This window comes from Centropristis striata, chromosome 8, assembly GCF_030273125.1.
Source record: "Centropristis striata isolate RG_2023a ecotype Rhode Island chromosome 8, C.striata_1.0, whole genome shotgun sequence".
Classification (NCBI taxonomy): domain Eukaryota; kingdom Metazoa; phylum Chordata; class Actinopteri; order Perciformes; family Serranidae; genus Centropristis; species Centropristis striata.
Window position 1 is genome coordinate 36771983 of NC_081524.1, and position 20010 is coordinate 36791992.

At 37.6% G+C, this 20010-nt stretch overlaps 1 protein-coding gene across 1 annotated transcript in view; it reads left to right on the top strand.

Annotated features, from left to right (window-relative positions):
- The window catches only part of sntb1 (syntrophin, basic 1), a 49440-nt gene extending 32652 nt beyond the window's left edge, over positions 1–16788 (top strand). The window contains exons 6-8 of the mRNA XM_059340144.1: positions 134–330; positions 9700–9932; positions 14415–16788. Coding sequence (XP_059196127.1) covers positions 134–330; positions 9700–9932; positions 14415–14507 — 523 coding nt within the window. The 3' untranslated portion in view covers positions 14508–16788. The remainder of the gene's footprint in view (positions 1–133; positions 331–9699; positions 9933–14414) is intronic.
- Positions 16789–20010: the final 3222 nt, after the last annotated feature.

Consider the following 20010-nt stretch of genomic DNA (forward strand, 5'->3'; position numbering starts at 1 on the left):
TTAATTAATGGTTATTACAAGGACCTTAATATAAAGCGTGACCAAAACAGTTTGTGATGACCACATGTTGTCTTTGTTATAATAAAAGAAAAAGTTAAATCATTAAACAGTTTATGTGTGTGTGTTTATCCAGTCTGGTCCATTCTGGCCCTGATCGGGGGTCGCCGCACTCTGGCACGGAGCTGTTCTTTGCAACTCGGACCGGCACGCGACTCGGCATTGAGACTCACCTGTTCCGGGCCGAGACCACCAAGGATCTGTCCCTGTGGACCCGACACATAGTCAACGGGTGTCACGCCTCAGCGGAGATGATCAAAGAAGTCACGACGAGTGAGTACTGATACATAACGTTTAGATGTTGTACCTCAAAGTACACTACTGGTCAAAAGTTTTAGAACACACCAACTTTTCCAGAATTTAATTGAAAATTATGCAGTTTAATGTCTCAGTGTACTCTGAAATTAATGCACATTTGCAACATTTAAAATTCTTTATTGAGCATGATAGTGTTTTGAAAGTAAAAAAAGATTCAAAATCACATTTTATGTTGGACTAAAGGACTAAAAAAAGACACAAAATGACAAAAAAAGACACAAAATGACTAAAAAAAGACACAGAAAGACACAAAATGACTTACAAAGACATGAAAAGAATTCAAAAATGGACAAAATAGCCCAAGACTCCATAGAGTTAAGTTGTTAACCCATTTCTTGTTTCCTGAAAAAGGCCTCCTTGTATAATTCTGAAATGTACATTATATTCCAGTTTTGGTTCAGCTTACCTTTTTTTATTTACCTCTGGCAGTTCACCACTTACCTTTGTACCCTTTCAAGCTGTTCATTTGACTTGAACTGCTTGAATTTCAATAAAAAACTGGAAAAATTGGGGTGTTCTGAAACTTTTGACCGGTAGTGTACATTTATAACAGATAAATATAGATACATGCACACTTAGACACCATAAACAAACAGAAACTCACACAAACATGTAGGATGGAGTGGAGTGAGGAGCACAGGTCACTGTGATGCATCCTCAGACCTGTACAGACACGCTGCAGCAAAAACATCCAGAGAAACTGCAGGGGTAAGTTGTGCCTGAGGTCCTGCAAGCCTAAAATAAAGTCTGAATCCATAGCGTAAAGCAAAATGTATACATCCAATCGTTCACTGAGATAGGAGTGGGTTTGTGATATAATTTGACAGCCATATGGAAGATGTGGACAAAACAGTTGCTATTTATAGAAAGGAATGCTACTCTAGTGTGTGTGTGTGTGTGTTATTGGCACTGGGTTTGGGCCGTCCAGGGAATTCCAACAGAATACCCCTCTCTCTCTCTCTCTCTCTCTCTCTCTCCCTCTCTCTCTCTCTGTCTCTCTCTCCTTCTCTCTCTCTCTCTCTGTCTCCTTCACAAGCACAAAATGTCCTGGGAACTGCTCTTCTCCCCTGGGACCCCCCTCTTCTCTCCATCAGTGGTAGCACCATACCAAATGAAGTTGCACTTCAGACTCCACTCATATATGAAATGCCGTGTTTCCAGCTGCAAATAATACACGGCCTCAGTGGAACATCCCAGTTGTCATTGTTGGTTTCCGCATCACCAAACTGTTGTTAAAACTAATCGTGTCTTCACCCACTGATCCAGGTGTAACCGTTACTCAGTGATCGGCTTCGTTCATGCCTCCAGAGCTCGATTTTAAATTTAACACTTCTGAGATGTTTGATAATAATCATATTTTGTTTATCACGGCAGTTAGCGAGGAAACGTAAATGTTAAAAGAACATCAGATTTAATCCCATGACAAAACGCTGTCTAGACTGAAACAAGCTGCTCAATTTGACGTGCTATAGCTTAAGTCAAGTGAAGGGTCCTGCACACCAATGGTACACCAACACAGGTGCTTAGACTTATTACAGCTCTTGATTACCATCTTCCTTATTCTCCTGCACTGCAAAAAAAGAAAAGTTGGGTGAACTCAAAATTTCAAGGCAACAAAATTTTAAGTTGGACAATTAAACTAAATATCTTAAGTTTTGTTTTTTCGTCTGCTCAAAATTAAGATTTTTGTCAACTTAACTGTAAGTTGTACTAACTTATAGTTTTACATTGTAATAACTTTTAATCCTTACTTCTGCTAACTTCTGCAATGTGCTGAATTGGCACGATTGTAACGCCGCTATGAAATGTCAGCTAATGTTGCGACCACAATGTTAAGTTAGCATTGATACGCTAATGGCTACTCTTGTAGCTGTAACAAGCAGCGCCGCTAGCATCAGTTAGCCGCTAGCATCAGTTAGCCGCGAGCATCAGTTAGCCGCTAGCATCAGTTAGCCGCTAGCTTTCGCTAATGACCGAAATTTCACCGCTTTCCCGCATTTCACAACAAAGAAATAAGAGTTAGCAGAACTATTGTCCCTTGTTGTGAACCCCAACTTAAAGATATAAGTAACAACAACTCACAAACTTGTTTTTGAGCAGACAACTGACTTCCTTTGTTGTGCTAACTTACATTATTGCCCTAAATGTCAATAATTCATATTTCCAAGTTTTACCAACTTAAATCACTGTTTTAGGCCAAAAAAAAAAAGTTGTGTTAGCTTTGTGAATATTCCACCCTTATTGTTCTTATTGGTGCATGGCGTCCATATGTAATTCTCTGCCCACCATCAACCTAAGCAGAGGACTAATCAGCTAAGATAAGTGAATGAGTGGTAACGGTAATCATTGTTGTGGGAACGTTGCGTGCTGGCTGGTAGACACGTCGCTGCTTTGAGCTGGATGTTAACACCTGCATGGCAAAATGCCGGGGACAATGATTGTCAAATGTCAAGGCAATCAACTGAATAGTTTTTCAGGTATTTCAGTGTTGTGGAGTCAGAACGACATCACTATTCCCAAAGCCATGCGGCTACAATATCTCACAAAAAATATTTGTTTGCTTTAATTTTCTAGTGTATTTCTGATTTAGGTTACAGGTCAGTGATACAGCCCAGAAAGAATGAGGAAAATTGAGTATGGTTTTAAATCTTTATTTCTCAACATTGAATCTCTATCTGAAACAGATCCCATAACTTTTCTGAAACCGTTTGATGTTAACACCGAGCCCTCGGTTTCTTGTTATGGAAGTAGAAAAGTAATTCGCACTTCCCTGAGAAGGAGTGTGATAATGCATACAAAGTGCATCGACTCATTTTTCAGTAGTTGCCACCTGAGGAGTCGTCGCACTGACCTTGTCATCTTTTCATCTGTTCAACATTCTGATAAATCATTGTGATGGTTTTATTCACTGTCAAGGCTCGTGATAAAGATTTACTCTGAAGATAGATTAACTCTCAATCACTCGACGGGCACCAGGCCATTCTTGGAGGGACTTTAAAGGGGAAAGTAATTTGTTCGGCTTCGAAATCAAATTTCACAGGCGCTTGGCCTGCAGTCATTTCTGTTATTATTGTATCCAAGGTGACTTAAACTTTTCAGAGGTTATATTGATATTTTGAGCAATTAGCAGGATAAGGCACTGCCTATCATGTAGTCCCAAGGTTTAAACCTTGCTTATGTCTGCTCTGCCTGTCTTCTATTGCTTGTTTCACTTCACTGCAGTCTGAATCAACCTATCAAGAATCAATAATTTGACTGTGCAGTATTTCATGTAGGAGAATATAAATAGATCAAGCAGATGGAGTTTGTCAGATTGTGGAGGCAGATAAAAAATAAGATAAGATATAGTTAGAGATTTTGGTAAATATGTTTTTAATTTGCTTTCTTGTCAAGAGTTAGATGAAGGGATGAGAACCACTCTGTTTTTGTGATAAATGAAAAAAGCTACAAACAGCTGTCAATTACCTTACAGTGCTTTAGCTTTCCATAAAGGCTGTAAACAAAACATTATTTTATGACCAGCTTCAGATTTATCAGTTTAAAGTCAGTATTCCCACTACTCACTCCTCCTGCACACCCACAGGCTTCTTGCTAATGTTGTTGCCAAAGGTGACAGCTGTAAAATTGTCTTAGAGGTCGACTGGGTCTCCTTAATGAAAAGGTAAAAAGCTTAATGACTTGGAGCACTTAAAAAAAGCAATTTTGCTGTAATGTTTGTGGGACATTAACCCAGTAACCTGCTGTGACACTTTAGCACAGTGGGAGGCAGTTTTAAAATATGAAGTGCTTTACCTGATGTTAATGTCATTTACAAGTGTAAAAGGAATGACAGTAGAAATCTGAGTTTCTGTCCCGTAATAACCTTTTGTAGTTATGGTAACAGAGCGAGTGTCTCCCTCCTCTTTCCCTCGTTCATTCAGTTTGTCTCTCCCTGTTATCACTCTCTGCCCCTCCTGTCTTTTCCGCTCACCGTCAGGCAGAAAGAAGGGCTTTTGTTGCAGCTTGAAAAGCCCCTCTGTGCGTGAATGTTTGTGTGTGGGTGTGTGTGTGTGTTCCGGTGGGAAACCCGGCCTGCCCCACAGATCAAGGCTCTCAGGTGGAAGAGTCGAGTTTCAGGTCTAATTTTCACAACAAAGACTCGGCACTTTTTGCCCCATTTACGACAGTTATGCCATTAGAGAGACGTTTGTCCTGCCACATTGTTTATACATCATTAGAATAATATTACACATTATGAGACTCATTTTTCATCATGAATGGGGAATCTTCAGGGCTATATTACGCCGTTTATTTTTTATGTGTGTGTGCTCCTCATTCTCTATCTCATTCACAGTGTGCTTTTTATCAATATTACTTCCTGTAGTTGTAATCAACACACCTCTGTTGTTTTAGTGTTTCACAGTTTATAAGGAGAGGAGACATTTCGGTAACGCTTTATATTAAGGTCCTTGTAATAACCATTAATTAACAAGTAATAAGGTCCTTGTAAGTCCTTACAAGATGCTTATTAACATTATTGTATGTTTATAAGCTTATATAAGTGTTAATAATGGCATTACAAACACCCATGACCCACCCATTATGTCTTTGCCATGCCTTTATTAATCTTATTTTGTTTGCTTATTGATATTAAAATATACTTTATTGCTCATCTATTACAAGTAAACTATAAGTTAACTATGCTTTTTGCAACTACCGGATCTAAAGCGAGAACAATGCCTTATTACCTGTTAATTAATGGTTATTAAGGACCTTATTATAAAGCGTTACCGACATTTCTATAACATACTGCGCTGCTCCTGACATCAAAAAGAGTCACACCAGCATTTCCAATTTATTGGTGCCAACACCTCACCTAAGCAGTTTGGTCTGACGGCATCATTGCTTCTGTGGCGTCGCTATCTGAAAATACACAACGTTCTGATCTCAGTGTGTGAAGGGACATGGCTCTCTTTTTTCATTCTTTTTTTACACTCTTTCTGGCACTTTTCACATGTACAAAAGAGTGACTGTTAAAGCCTTGAAAAAGAAAAAATCAGGTAGAAAGTATAAACAAAAGACATGGTTAAACAAATGAAAAAGAGCTTACAATAGACACTAATAAAACTAAACTAATTTCTGTTTCAAGAGAAACACAAGAAAGTGGTAATTTTGATAAATTAAATATAAACTAAACTAAATAGGAACAAATAGCACAAATACATATTTTATCACCCTCCTTCTGGATGGGAGTACAACTTGAGTGTCCTCTATTTCTTTCAACTGACACATACAGCTTAGCACTGCTGAATGGCCCACTAGCCTTGTCTGCTTGGATCTCCTCACTGTTTAACCATCAAGTCCTAAATCAGCAGGGGGTGTTATGCTGTAATCCTATCTGTGACAATATTAAACTCTCAGAACAAGTTCTCCTCCGGAAGTGAGACAAACCTAACCAGACATTTTGGTTGCTTAAACATAACCAGGTGGCTTAATATGAAATCACAAAACTGTAACTTTATTGGAGCATCATAGTTTGCATATTGCAAAAGTGCCGCCAAGGGATCCTGACTGTTCATATGTAATGAGTTGGGAAAGAGAACAGGACATTAAATGACACGTGAAAATAAAATGTTTAGACATGACGAGCAAAATGTCCTTAAAAGTGGCGTGCTATTTATAATCCTTCCCATGAGATCACACTGAAGTGTGTGCCATAATCCCCTTTTTTAGTAATATTGTGTCTCCTTCCTCTCTATGATGGCTAGCTTTTCACTCTGCCTTCAAGTAAAGCAGCTCGGAACAAATATAAAGACTTTCCAACGAGTATGCCCCGGCCTTTAATCCCCCCTCAACAAACAGATACTGACATGAACATTTAATGTTAAAAATTAACTCGTAAGAACCCATGGTGACACCTGTGTAACAAACACTTTAAATCTTCTATAATCTCCCATATTCAGCTTTATGCTTCACATTAACTCATTAAATCCCTAAGTGACGTATACTCAACACCCTGGTGTGGTGGTCATGTGACTTTGACAAGAAGTGACTTCTCCAAAATGTGGCTGTGACTGGAAACAGAATTGTGAAAATTTTCAAAAAGCTTATTTCTTGTTACTAGGCTAAGTTTAAACCCATTTAACAATTCTAATCTGTTAATAGTTTGTCCTGTATTGCATTTAACTTGTTCTGACCATATTTCTTGAACAAATTAAAGTCAAAATTTTGATATATGTTAAGGAGATGCAAAAGAAAAAGGCAAATTTGTGTCTCTGTAAGCAGAAAATGTGTCTAGTTTTTTTCTGTTTTAAAATAAGGAATATCATAGACATAAATACCATAAACGCCCATTGTAACGTATATGGCACATCACAGATCATTTGACAATGACATTTAGAGGTAGTATTTTTTTTTTTTAAACATCAGAAATGTGTTCTATGTGGTCCACTTATAGAAGACATCATTTAAGGATAACTGGGTTCTTATGGGTTATACACATAAGAGGAAGAAGAGGTGGCAGAAAGTTGCAACAGTAAACTCAGTTTGCATGAAGACTGCAGCAGATTAATAGTGAAATGTATCAGGTTATAATGGCTGCCCCGTACATGAATATGACTGGATGCTACTAATCAAGCAGCTGCCAATCTCGAGTCAGTCTCACAACCGTTTGGCCCCTGAAAGAAATGGAAAATATTTTGTAGCTGCAGATATGTGGACAACAGATATCTGGGCCAAGACTTCCTCTCCCATGCACCGGTCTTTGTTTATAGTCCAATTAGCAACTTTATTGATGCTTCTTGTACTTTTTTCTTGTACCTGCATTCAGCCAAAGCCTGTTCAAATGTGATTAGTCAGGACTACTCACACTACAAAAGGAAATCAGGTTGCTTTAGATACCGAAATTGTGTTCATTGCTGCATTCATATGGAGAATCTGTTTATAGAGATAAAGCAGCTGATGACCTCATTGCTTTGCCTGAACTTAGCTATGTTGCTCTTATAATTTAGATATTGTCTACAGTTGACATAATGAATGCATCTGCAGTTTTATTGTATCACTGCACCTGTAACTTAAGCTCTTCCTGCATGCTAATTGCTTCATGTTGCTTTGTAAACATCTATATTGAAAAGCTAATTACCATCTGTGTTTTTACAGCTGGTAATTGCTGCTTATTAGCAGTTAACCCAATATGACACACCTCTGGAGCAGTGTTTGCAATTGTTGCTAAGTTATTTTATCTTTTTGCTGAACAATAGTGAGAAAACAATGGAAAGTTTTCAAAAAGGATCAAATGTGCAGAACCCAATGATATGAAAACAATAACAGAAAATCAATTTAGCATGCTTTTGACTACATGATTACACTGGTGTGCAGCAGAACCAATCCATCTGCTACCTTGTGCAGGGTAAATTAAACTCACAAGTATTATTTGCCTTTGACCACTGTGTGTGTGTGTGTATTACTGTGTACATATTTGCCAACCTCAGTTTCATAATCGCCTTTAGCTAAAGAGCCAAACGAGGAAGGGATTTAGGTGTGTATAGGGTGATTAGCGTCATTTGACTGACAATATGATTAAGTAGTCATAGAATCCGCCTTTTGACTGAGGCCACAGAGAGCCTACGTACATGTAAACACACATGCATGGCTATTCTATAACACACACACTCATATATGCATCTTCATGTCTTTTTCACACATCTGCAGGATAGAAAATAAACTCCTTTTCCTCACAAGCTTAGAGGCATTACATAAACACTCTCACTGTCATATGTTCACACATGCAAACACACACTCCCTCCCTGTGCATGCTATACACACACATCCTGCTCAGGCTGTCAGCAAACAATGGAAAGATAACAACTCTCTTCTCGCTCACCGTCTCTTTGTCACACAAACACGCCGCTCGATAGATCAAATGTCATCAAGAGAGAGAAGCTTATTCTGTAAATGAAGTTTTCAGCATGCAGGGGGGGGGAACTCGCTGAGTGAGGGAACTCTGCTGTCAAGGCAGTGAAAAATAAGACTAAATGCAGCTAGATCACACTGTGCAGAGACGCGACAGGTTTGTCATTAAAGCAGAGGAAAGTGATACGTAAATTGGGAGACACATGCTGTGAGGAGAGCGAGCGGGAGAGAGAGTGATGAGAAATGATGTAGAACTGAAACATTACACAGTGCTTTCAGCGGATTGGTCTCCACATGGAGACAGTAGTCTGTCACTGAAATGTGGTAATTTGTAATGTGTAAAAAAAAACAACCAAGAGTTAGAACCGATCCATGCTTTCACAACATGACAGAATTGTACGATATATTTTAATAAAATCCACACTCAGTTGCCAGTTTACTAGGTCTTATATTTATTCTTCCCACGTCAATATAAATGGGTTGGACAAAATATTAGCAATACCTTTTTTGTAAAAGACAGTAAATTACTTTAGACGGATTAATAAAAAGATGCATCCACACAGAACAGATGTTTTGTTATATCATTAGTGTTTCATTAGTTTTTAGCTTAGCTTAGTGTGCCTTTTACACTAGCAACAGAGAGAATAAAAGCCTTCTAAACCATGGGATATATAGTCAAGAATCTCATCATTATGATAAAGAATGTTTTTTCATATCTATTATCTATCCAAGCACTAGTATATTACCATACTCATAATAGGATTGTCCAAAAAGTAATTCAATATTCAAAACATATTTATTGGCTTTCACTGGGAATGTATCAAATGAAGTTGTTGTTCTGCAACATTCGGCTGTCAAAATTGTTTTTATGCAAATTGTAATTTAAAAAGTCAAAAACTAGTTACTGATGTTTTTGTTTCATACTTGAGAAGAGCTGTTTAATGCAATGCAGAACAGATGGACATATTTTTGTTTGATATGTGATTTTGCATATTTTAAAAACACATGATGACCTGTGTTACTTAGATTAGCTGAAAAGGCTTTTTATATTTGTAACAGAAAGTTAGAGCACTTTATACAAACATCAGACCTAGAAACATAAGATATTAATCATACTGAATAGCCCTACTCTTCCAATACAAGCAAACACTTAGCACTAAAGGCATTAGACAAGAGAAAATGTATATCCTCCCTAAATGTAAGGAGGGAAGGTTTCCCAAGGACAGAGATGAAATGCATTTTTGAAGTCCACAATATGAATTTAAATGTGTACTGCTACTCACATTAACTTTTACTTCTAATAACTTATTCTATAACGCATGTACCAGGTGATTAAAATTTAGACTAATGCAGGGCTACACACGAGGACTTCTTAATGAGCACCTTGTTAGCAAACTATAAAAAATGTAAACATCTTATCTATTTATCTTCCAGGTTGTCTGTACCAGAGTCAGGAGTGCAGGCTGGTGATTCACTATGAACAGGGCTTCTCTGTGCTGGCTGACCCCAAACTAAGAGACGGGGAGAATGAGGAGGAGAGACGAGCTCACACACCCACCAGGAGGCCCCAGGTGCTCCTCTCCTACCCGTACGAAAAACTAAAGATGTCCTCGGATGACGGAGTTCGAATGCTCTACCTTGACTTTGGAGGGAAGGAGGGAGAGATTGTGAGTGTTTCTTTTTTTAAAGCATTATGTCTCGACACAAAATGTAACAAGATGTGCTCTGATAGGTATTGACCATATGTTTTGATATGAGAGAAAAAAAGGCAAAATCATGGAAAAAAGGTAAAAATGAGAAAATAGGTCACAGTCACGAAAAAAAAAAAGTCGGAATCACGAAAAAAGTCAAAATGACGAGAAAATCGCCATTTTAATGAGAAAAAAATTAAAGTGACAGGAAATTGTCAAAATGAAAATAAAAAGTTGAAGTCACGAGAAACAACATCATGGTCCCCTGAAACTCATTGTGTTCTGTGTATAAATAGAATGCAGTGTTGCCTTTTGCAAATGTAGCACAAGATTGTGCTTTTTTAAAAAACTCAACTCAAGAAGTGGACGTAGCCACCGTGAGATCACTCATTGGTTTGTGGACTATCGTTTGAAACCTTGAGTTTGGCATTTTGGCCTTCAACATCTTGGTTTTTGGTCTTGGCCTTCTTGGTTTTTTGGAGCTGGAAGTGACCAACGTTGGACAAGAGGGTGTTGTTGTTTATCAAGGTGCAACAGCTGACCAAAATGTTACAAAACACTTTCATGAAATGGAAACACACTATGAAAAGGTCAAAGTTCCATGATAGCAACTTGGTAGCCAAGGCCTAAAGCATGCTTTATCGTCTATTTTACTCTGAACGGGACTATCATTGTATTAAAGGAGACTAGCAAGTGAGACCATAAACTCTTTAGGAAAATGTTTACTGAGGTAATTAATGAAGTGACAATTCGGGTCATTCTCTCATGGACTTCTATACAATCTAACTTTTTTTTTGCCCTCAGCGGTGTCATTAGAAAGAATGCAGGTTTAAGGCATTTCTGCATTGGCTTCATTTTGCAGGTTGCTTTTTGGGTTGAAAAATCTGGACGAATTTGAATACATTTAAATCCATGTAGCTTAATCCAAACCACACCCTAAAAAGTCATTTTGATCATTCGCATTTCATTGTGTAAAATCCAAAATGCTCCCACACATTACATCTTAGATTGTTAATTGTCATAATTATACATTCAGCATGGCTTTCTAGTAGGGCAAGTCAGAGCAACAGGGATCAGACGGGTCAGATGGACAGTTCATTTCAGAAACAACCCCTGCTGGAGTAAAAAGCATGTCTGTTACACTCATGTTCTCTGAATTTTTGAGTTCAAACATATAATTACAGATCAAATATTTAAATTTATACCAGATTCATACTTTGAGTTTTGGTTAAAGTGACAGCCTTCTCATTTACTCTAGCCTGTGAAACAATTTTTTTTCTTCACATATTCAGCACATTCCAATTGATTGCACTCAATCGTTCCCATTTCGAGTTCAAATGTTTTCTTTTAGCCTTAATATTTGTATCTACACTTTTTAGTTTTTGCCTTTCATGTCACACTGATGGGGAACAAAACACCATTCAATATCAAGCTTTCTTTGCTATTGTGTACAACTCGGTACAATAAAAAGAACAAGTTCATACTAACTCCCAGGGGGTTTCAGAATGCCTCCTGGGAAAATGGAGCCCAAAACAAACTGAAGTGCAAGTGCACGAGACAGGCAGAGGGAAAGTGGTACTGCAGAAAGTAAATTACAGCACTCCATCACAAAATAAAGAACTTCACACATAGGTCTTACCCAGTAAGAGCATTGGAGAGTGGACTTTTCTTTAAAAATAGCCTGCCACTTACTGTAAGAGTTTTAATCTGTTTACAGCACTCAACAGCTCCCTGTTGGAAGTCCAGGTGGCTCATGTTTCAGGGCCACACTCAAAGTTATTGATGTGTAAACCTGAAAACAACCAAGTACAACCTCCCAAACCAACCACTCTCACTATTCAATGTATTTATTGCCTCTGTTGTTTTAGTTTAAGATCTCATATGACAGTACATATGAATACTAATGTTGGTGTCAGGAGGATGTGCTCTAGTAGCGCTTTTATTACCCTCTCTTAGCATTTTGACAAACTGCTTTCACCCGGAAACACAACACTCATGTTTCATCATTCATAAAGCTTTGTGATCGACTGTATGCTGGAAAATAAAATGACTGAAAACTTAAATATTTACTCTCTAGTGGCCCGCGGGCCACATCCGGCCCGTTGGCTGTCCTTGTCCGGCCCGCGTGAGGTGACCCAGAAATTAGAAATCAATACAACGGCAGTGCTTTTATTTTGAAAAAAATAGCAAACATTAGCATTAGCACTAGAGCTAACAAGCACTTTTACTATAGTTAAGACAACAAATATAGCCACTAATATATATGACAGAAGAAAATAAACTTTAACAAACCTTGTGCCCCTCAGCCAGCCACTATAAAAACCTTTTTGATACTTTATGTCAACTTTATATGAATAACTACGCACTCGTTCGTTTTTTCATTCACGGTTATTTCCTGTCACTACCTTTCAAAATGAAAGCACCTGTTTCACACTGGATGGCACCTTTTCAAAATAAAAGCATCACAACATTGTTAAACACCTTGAAAATGTACAAACATGAAAAACAAGCTAAATAATACAAAATCACAAATAGGAAGCTTACTAAAGGACATTTACAGTTGTGTTTAAAATAAATGGAAAAGTGATATACTGATTGGAGTATTTACTACTTTTTACTGCTATATTTGATTTACTCCACATTAACAGTCTTATCATAACATGTGTTCCTATCAGTAACAGCTCAAAACCATAATTTACTGTATTTTATAAAGCGATTACATTAATATTGAGCAGAATTTAGTTCAGAGTTTTGGTCCGGTCCCTGCAACCTTCGTGGTATTGGTCATGTGGCCCCTTGGGAAAATTAATTGCCCATACCTGCTCTAGGCTCATGGGATTTAGATATTGTAAACTGAGATCTTTTATATCGGTGCCTTGAACTGTCTGTCGAAAAGTGCACATACAGCTCTGTATAAAACTTCTGTCAGATACTCACATGTTTCACAGCTCAGTTTATGCTGAAGGCAAATAAGCAAAGACTTTAGAGCTTTGATTCAAAACCCTCTGTTGGCTACCTTAGCGGAACAGATTTTGGTGTCTGTAGCATTTCTGAATCCCAACACAGTCATAGACGAGGCTTTATAAAAATCCCAAGCCACTTGCGGAAGTGGCTGACGGCTCATTAGCTCAATATTTAAAAGTGGAATCAGCTGGGCTTTTTTTCAAAGTGTTGACTATGCTGTCATTATTTGGCAGAGATTATGTATGTCTAATTTTGTCGCAGCAATTGACAGTTCATCTCCCTCATCCAGAGAATGTATTATGAAGCTTGCACCAAGCCAAACCATTGATTGTGGTTGAGAAAATAAACATTAACATCCCTTCTGTAGGTGATCAGCAAAGCAAGGAAAGGAACAGCATGCTAGCTTTAGCATTTGTGCTAACATGCACACAACGAGAATCCTAACATTTGTTTAGCAGTTACCATGCATGGCAGCGCTATTATACTACTATATTAGAAATTACGAAAGGTTCTGAAGGCTTTTCTTGAAGGAAAAGATGTTCTCGCTCTTCTCCCGACTGGCTTTGGCAAGAGAGTGATTTATCTCATGATAGACGCTAATAGACAGATGGCTCATCCAAACTCTTGCCAAGTAGTTTTTGAAAGTTCCTGCCCTTTTTCAAGCAATTTCTAATGAGTACTTCTCAGATGGTTTTTCTGTAACAAACCATCTGGCACGTCAGGTTAGTTTAGCAGGCACAATGTTTATCATTTTCACCATCTTAGTTTAGCCTGCTAGTGTGCCAATGTTTGCTAATTAACATTAAACACAAAGTACAACTGAGGCGTATTTGGTCATAAACCAAAGTATTGTACTGCACCAAAAATTATAGCAAACCATCCAAGAAATATGGAAATATTTCAGTTTGGATGTGTTGGACCTACTTTATTTTCATTTATCACTACTCCTAAAATATTTTTTTTGTGAGTCACGATTTTTGTGCACTAGTAATGATGCATAGATCTACTCATTTTTCTTTGCAGTGGATTTGCTGGAAATGAGGTAGCCTCTAAAACATCCTGTTACATTTGACCAACTAAACACTAGTCTAAGTATGAATTTATAGGTTAAATCTCCCTATAGGCCTCAGGAACAGGATGTGAGTCATAGTGCCACTGTTGATTCAGGCTATGAACAGGGCTTTGTTCACAGTGATGTGGTGTTTGTGCGTGTGCAGTGCTTAGCTCCAGCTAGGTCTGTCTAATCCTTGCCTCTTGGGGAACTCTTGCCTGTGTAGTTAGGTTTGAATATACTTTTATGATTTGATGCGCTTTAAAAACTCCTTTTTTTTTACATCTCTCCCCTGCCTATTCCCCTCTTTGTCATCCCGTCTGCTTTAATGAATTCTCACATCTTTTAATCATATTCTCTCTTTTTTACTCCTGTCATGTTTTGCATTATTCTGTCTTGTTCTACTTTTTAAAATTCAGTTTTTTTTCTCCCTTCTCCTCCAGCAACTGGACCTCCACTCGTGTCCGAAGCCGATCGTCTTCATCCTCCACTCCTTTCTCTCTGCAAAGATTGCCCGCCTGGGTCTGGTGGCCTGACCTCTTTAAAGGGACATCTCATCTCCTTTGAAAACAGAAATCCACCTTGTTTCTCTCCTCTCTGCAGCCCGCATGCAGTAGTACACCATGTCAAACTCGTTAAGTCGGGGACCCAAGCTGAGTGAATGTAGCCTCCGGAAGTTTGACCTCATTTTGGGTCTCCAAGTCAAAGAAACACTGGAGAAGTCAGTCCAGGTTGGTTTTACTTTGAGTGAAATGGATTTAAAAAATAAAAAATTGGGATAAACCCTCCCTTTAAGGGCTGCATGGACTGAAGTCTTGACTGAAGAACCACAGAAGAAAACATGGACTGGACAAGAAACAGAGGGATGATATATATACAGACAGAGGGACACAGATTGGGCATTACTGTCACGTCCAGGATTAGAAGGGCTGGACTTGTACAGCATGGTTGAGATGAATTCACTTTAATTCAATCAAAATATAATAGCAAACTGCCTTCCATTTACAAATTATATCATTTATTCACCATTAAGTCTGAAAGGACATTCTGATTTTCTCTCTGTCATTTTTCTTCACCAAACACTTGACACACTGTGGAAAAACTTTATGCATTTGTCTTTGTTAGCGTCCACTGAAATGTCTTGTTAGCCGTGTCAGCATTCATCATTGGAACTGGCGGCTCAGTCGCCCCCGCAGTTTCTCACAATGTGACAGCTGACTCAAATTCAAAATGTCACAGTATTCTTTCAACAGGTTGCATACTGTGAACATCCAGTGGTCAAAGTATTTCAGTGTTTGACTGATTCAACAGTAAATTGAAGTCAGTTCTAATAGCTTCAAATATGAAAAAAAAAAAAAATTGGCTTCAATTAACATGAAATCTAATACACACGCGCATTAAGATTTTTTTTTATGGCACATTTAATTTCCATGTATTGTTTAACACTCAAAAAGAATGTAATAGCTTGCTATGGCAATTTGGATATCCAGGTGGCATTTACTGTTGTGTTTCTGATACATGCAGCTTCTGTTTACACAGACATACTACTGTAGTATTACACATGCATGGATGGTTATGATAAGGATAAAGATGTATATGTTTAATTTATCCTGAATAGTACCATAACCTAATAATAAGGTAATATTCAGAATACTTTGGTTAACACAGTTTTACTAGATGATTTAAAGCAATAGTTTGATCTTTTAGGTAAATACGCTTTTCACTTTGTCACTGAGAGTTAGATTAGATCCACGGCCAGTAGCCAGTTAGCTTAGCTTTGCTTAATGACAAAAACATCTAGCCAGTTAAACTACTTATTTAGTGAGGTTTAGACATCCAGGAAGGTGGATAAAGTTTAATCTAGCTTCTAATCTAACTCTCAGCAAGACAGCAAAAGAGTATTTCCTTTTTCTTTAAAGGGGTTTGCAGTCTGACACAATGATGCTGTTAACTCCATCTGCTTTTATTTCAGAGTAGACACTAAACTGGTTATATTTTATGATTGTTAGCAGGATTTACAAACTGAAAGCCTTGAAAACACTCTAAAGAACGTTCTGTTTCTGTTGGCCTTGCATGTTTAACTGACAAGCTGCAGTCATGTTCTGCCCCAACAAGTAAAAACCCCCTATGAGTAGGCCTACTTCTATTATTTATATTTTGAAATCAATCAAACCATGCAAAAATCACCTAATCAAGGATTATCTGTCTTTAAATTCTAGCAAGGTAGCCATAATAGGAGTCGTCAATCCTGCTTTAGTCCAGCAGCAGCCAGTGCAGGTCTCTTGTTTTGAAAGTATTTATTTATTTTGGATTGTTATGCAGCTGATCAAATCTGTAATCTGCACTGTCTCTGACATGTCTGGCTGCCGGGTCTGTCCTCGTGCCTTCGGATGACTGAGAAGAAGACATTTGAATTATGAAAGAAAATAATGGCAGAGATCACAGGATGGAGCAACAATGTGACTTCTATTATGACTACTTTCCTTTTGGTTCAAAGCACAAATACGCTCAACCAGCAATCATTTTCTGTTTGCTCTCATCTTCATTTTGAATTTCTAACGATCATTTACACACAAACATACACACACTGTGAACAATGATTTACACATTGTAATCCCAACACTCTTCAGAAGAATTATCATCTGTTTTATTGATACTAGAAGATAGTGAAGGCATTGTAACACTTGTTCAGTCAAGAAGCCAGCACTTACTGATAACCTCAAGTGGAGGAGAAGCTCTTTGAGTAAAAGCTGCTTTGATATGTAGAATACTCTTGATGCCTTCGGCAGCTACTGTACTGTCACTCAGAATGATAAAGCCTAGTTTTTAACTCAAACGGTGCACATAAATCATGTATTTAACAAAAGTGACATGATTGTTCTGTTTTTATTGTCTTCATTTGTTTATTCATTTCTCATAATCAGAAGAAGAAGAAGTGGAACGATGGAAAGTGGGGGCTTTGGGGAGTTTAATTTAACTTCAAACATGCTAAAATGCAAATTACATCTAGAATGTGTTTGCTCATGATGCCGGTTCAGTGGGAGAATACAGATTCAGATTTGACTTTATTAATCCCACAATGGGGAAATTTCTTTGTTACAGCCGCAAAATTTCACACAATTTTTAAGATAAGATAAAAAAAACAATCTAAGAAAAGACATTTAACAATATACAAAATATACAATAATAATACAGTACAGGCCAAAAGTTTGGACACACCTTCTCATTCAATGCGTTTTTCGTTATTTTCATGACTATTTACATTGTAGATTCTCACTGAAGGCATCAAAACTATGAATGAACACATATGGAATTATGTACTTAACAAAAAAAGTGTGAAATAACTGAAAACATGTCTTGTATTTTTGATTCCTCAAAGTAACCACCCTTTGCTTACTAGAATATAAGACATGTTTTCAGTTATTTCACACTTTTTTATTAAGTACATAATTCCACATATGTTCATTAATAGTTTTGATGAATTTACAATGTCAATAGTCATGAAAATAAAGGAAACGCATTGAATGAGAAGGTGTGTCCAAACTTTTGGACTGTACTGTATACTATATACAATTTAGTGCAGATTAAGTGGAGAATGTGCAGAGTGCAGATTATATGCAAAAATGTTCAGATTGTGCTGGTGTTGTACAGTCTTATGGCAGCTGGAATGAATGACCTGCAGAAGCGAAAATATCAGATTATTATTATAAATACACACATTCTATGCAGTGCAATATTTTACGTGTGGGACGGTTGGGATAAAAGGTGGTGTACTAATTTACTGTGTATTAGTGACAGTTTAGCTTGATTTGGGAAGTGTTTTATTGATCAGCTCAGCAGGAAGGATTCATGTGTCTTCAGCCAAAGAGCTTGAGAGTAATTGAGTTGTAGGCAGCGCTTAACACAATCATAACTCTTTGACATTGTTTACTTGGCTCCAAGGTAATGAGCTGGCCTCTTTTCTTTCTCCCTTACATTGACACACAAACACTCACACACAAACAGATGAATGGACACATTCATGTAATTGAGGGAAAGGAGTTTAGACCTCAAACAAACTCATAACTCTTGACATTGTTTACTAGTTGACATTGTTTACTAGCAGATTTTTGCACCTCTTTCTGTTTATCACCGTTTGCCTTCTGTTCTGATCGTTATTGAATCAAGTCCGACTCTCAGCGGGACACTAAACGGCTGCACATAGCAATTGTTACATCATGTGAAAGAAAAACAAAAGAACTCTCTACAGGTCATCTTTCCCACTGAGACGGACAGAAAGCTGTGTTTGTGCCAATCGAAAGACCTTAAAACACACGAATGGTGCAACACTATTACTGATGAAATTTCAACACAACACACAAACATGAACACTCAAACAGTTTTCCCACTGAGAGAGTTGGGAGACAGAGTGAAAGAGATGCATCGACTTAAACTGTCAGCTTTTCATTTTGAGGGGCTGGAAAAGAGCCAGATCAATTAGTAATCAGCCATAAAGTGTTTGTAAGAGTGTGTGAGAGGTAATAAATGTCCAGACTGTACACAATGGATACGTATTTCAGTGAGGAGTGAGTGAGTGAAAAGGGGCTCTGAATGAAAAGCTTTTTTCTTGGCTCAGTCTCTTGTTGCATTCCTCTGCTGTGGCAGGTCCTCACAGGTTCTAGACTGTGTGCGTGTGTAACCACACAACGTGCATTTTAACATTTAACGATAATTTGTTGAGCCATCATCCAGCGAGATCACCCTTTTAAAGAAGTCTTGTTTGTCCCGTTTTCTAAAAGAGAAATATAGATCAATTTGGTCCTCGATGTTATTTTCCAAAATACAGATAATGAGGTGAAATTTAGTAGTGTTGGGATGAATCATAATCTCTAAATACAGATGGACAAAGCGGCCCCACTTTCTCACACTGGACCAAAATGAAGTCAAAATATCCAGAATATGGGCAATGTTATCTTGGGCAAATTTTCTCAGCTCCTACAGTGAACCTACATATATGCTGTGTTCCAGATAACAGGAAACTTGCCAAGGCACTTTGCTTTAGTTTGTGGGTGGTTCCTTGTGACATTTTTCTCTGAAAGTAGTTTTGTTTCCTATCTACAAGGAGGAAACAAGATTTAGAGTGCCTGCCCCGATGCACAGTCCCGGTTCAAACTGTACAGACTAATCTTCATGATCTTCATTCCAAACACATTTCTAAATGTGTTTTCAGTCAGGGCAGACTAAACCTTATTTTCAATGTGATATGTCCCATGAATGTGTTAATGGTGTTTGCAGTAGCTGCAATAACACTGTCTCAGGTGTCCTTTTGTCATGGCTTGGGGCTGTAGACGTCCACAGTAGGTCAATTTCCTCAATCAATTCACAAGTCATGCCTAAAAGCTGTCACACTCATATTAATATCATCAGTTTTTTTCTAAGCTGCCAGTGCTTTCAGTTAGACTCTTTCACAGCATAACAATGGGCATAAACATGTCTGAAGTCTCTCGTTATGCCACACAACTAGCAGTTAAACAACATGTAGCTAGCTAGCTAGCTAGCTAGATAGATAGATAGATTTATTCATCCCCAAAGGGAAATTCGGTTGTCACAGCAGTCCGGTATTCAAGTACAATAAAAATACAATAAAATACAATAGAATAAGATACTGAGGTAGCATAAATAAAAACAACAACAGAAAAAAAACAGAATAGAACATGGACACTTAAGAAGTTAAAAAAAAAAAAAAAAAAAAAAAAAAAAGATCAGTTGGTAGGTTGGCAAGATGATGGTAATTAAAATTATACTGGTGGTATGATGGCAACAATGCTATAGTTACTAGGCGGTATATAATTGTAATAATAGTACAGTATATAGTATATAATATGTAATAATAAATAAATAGTAACAATATAAAATAATTATAAATAAAATAATATGATATATAATATATAAAAATATAATAATAGTAATAGTAATAATGACTACACAGCATATGGTCATTGTGACTTGGATTTTAGTCGACCCAAGTCACTGTTTTGATGACTTGACAGAAATTGAAGA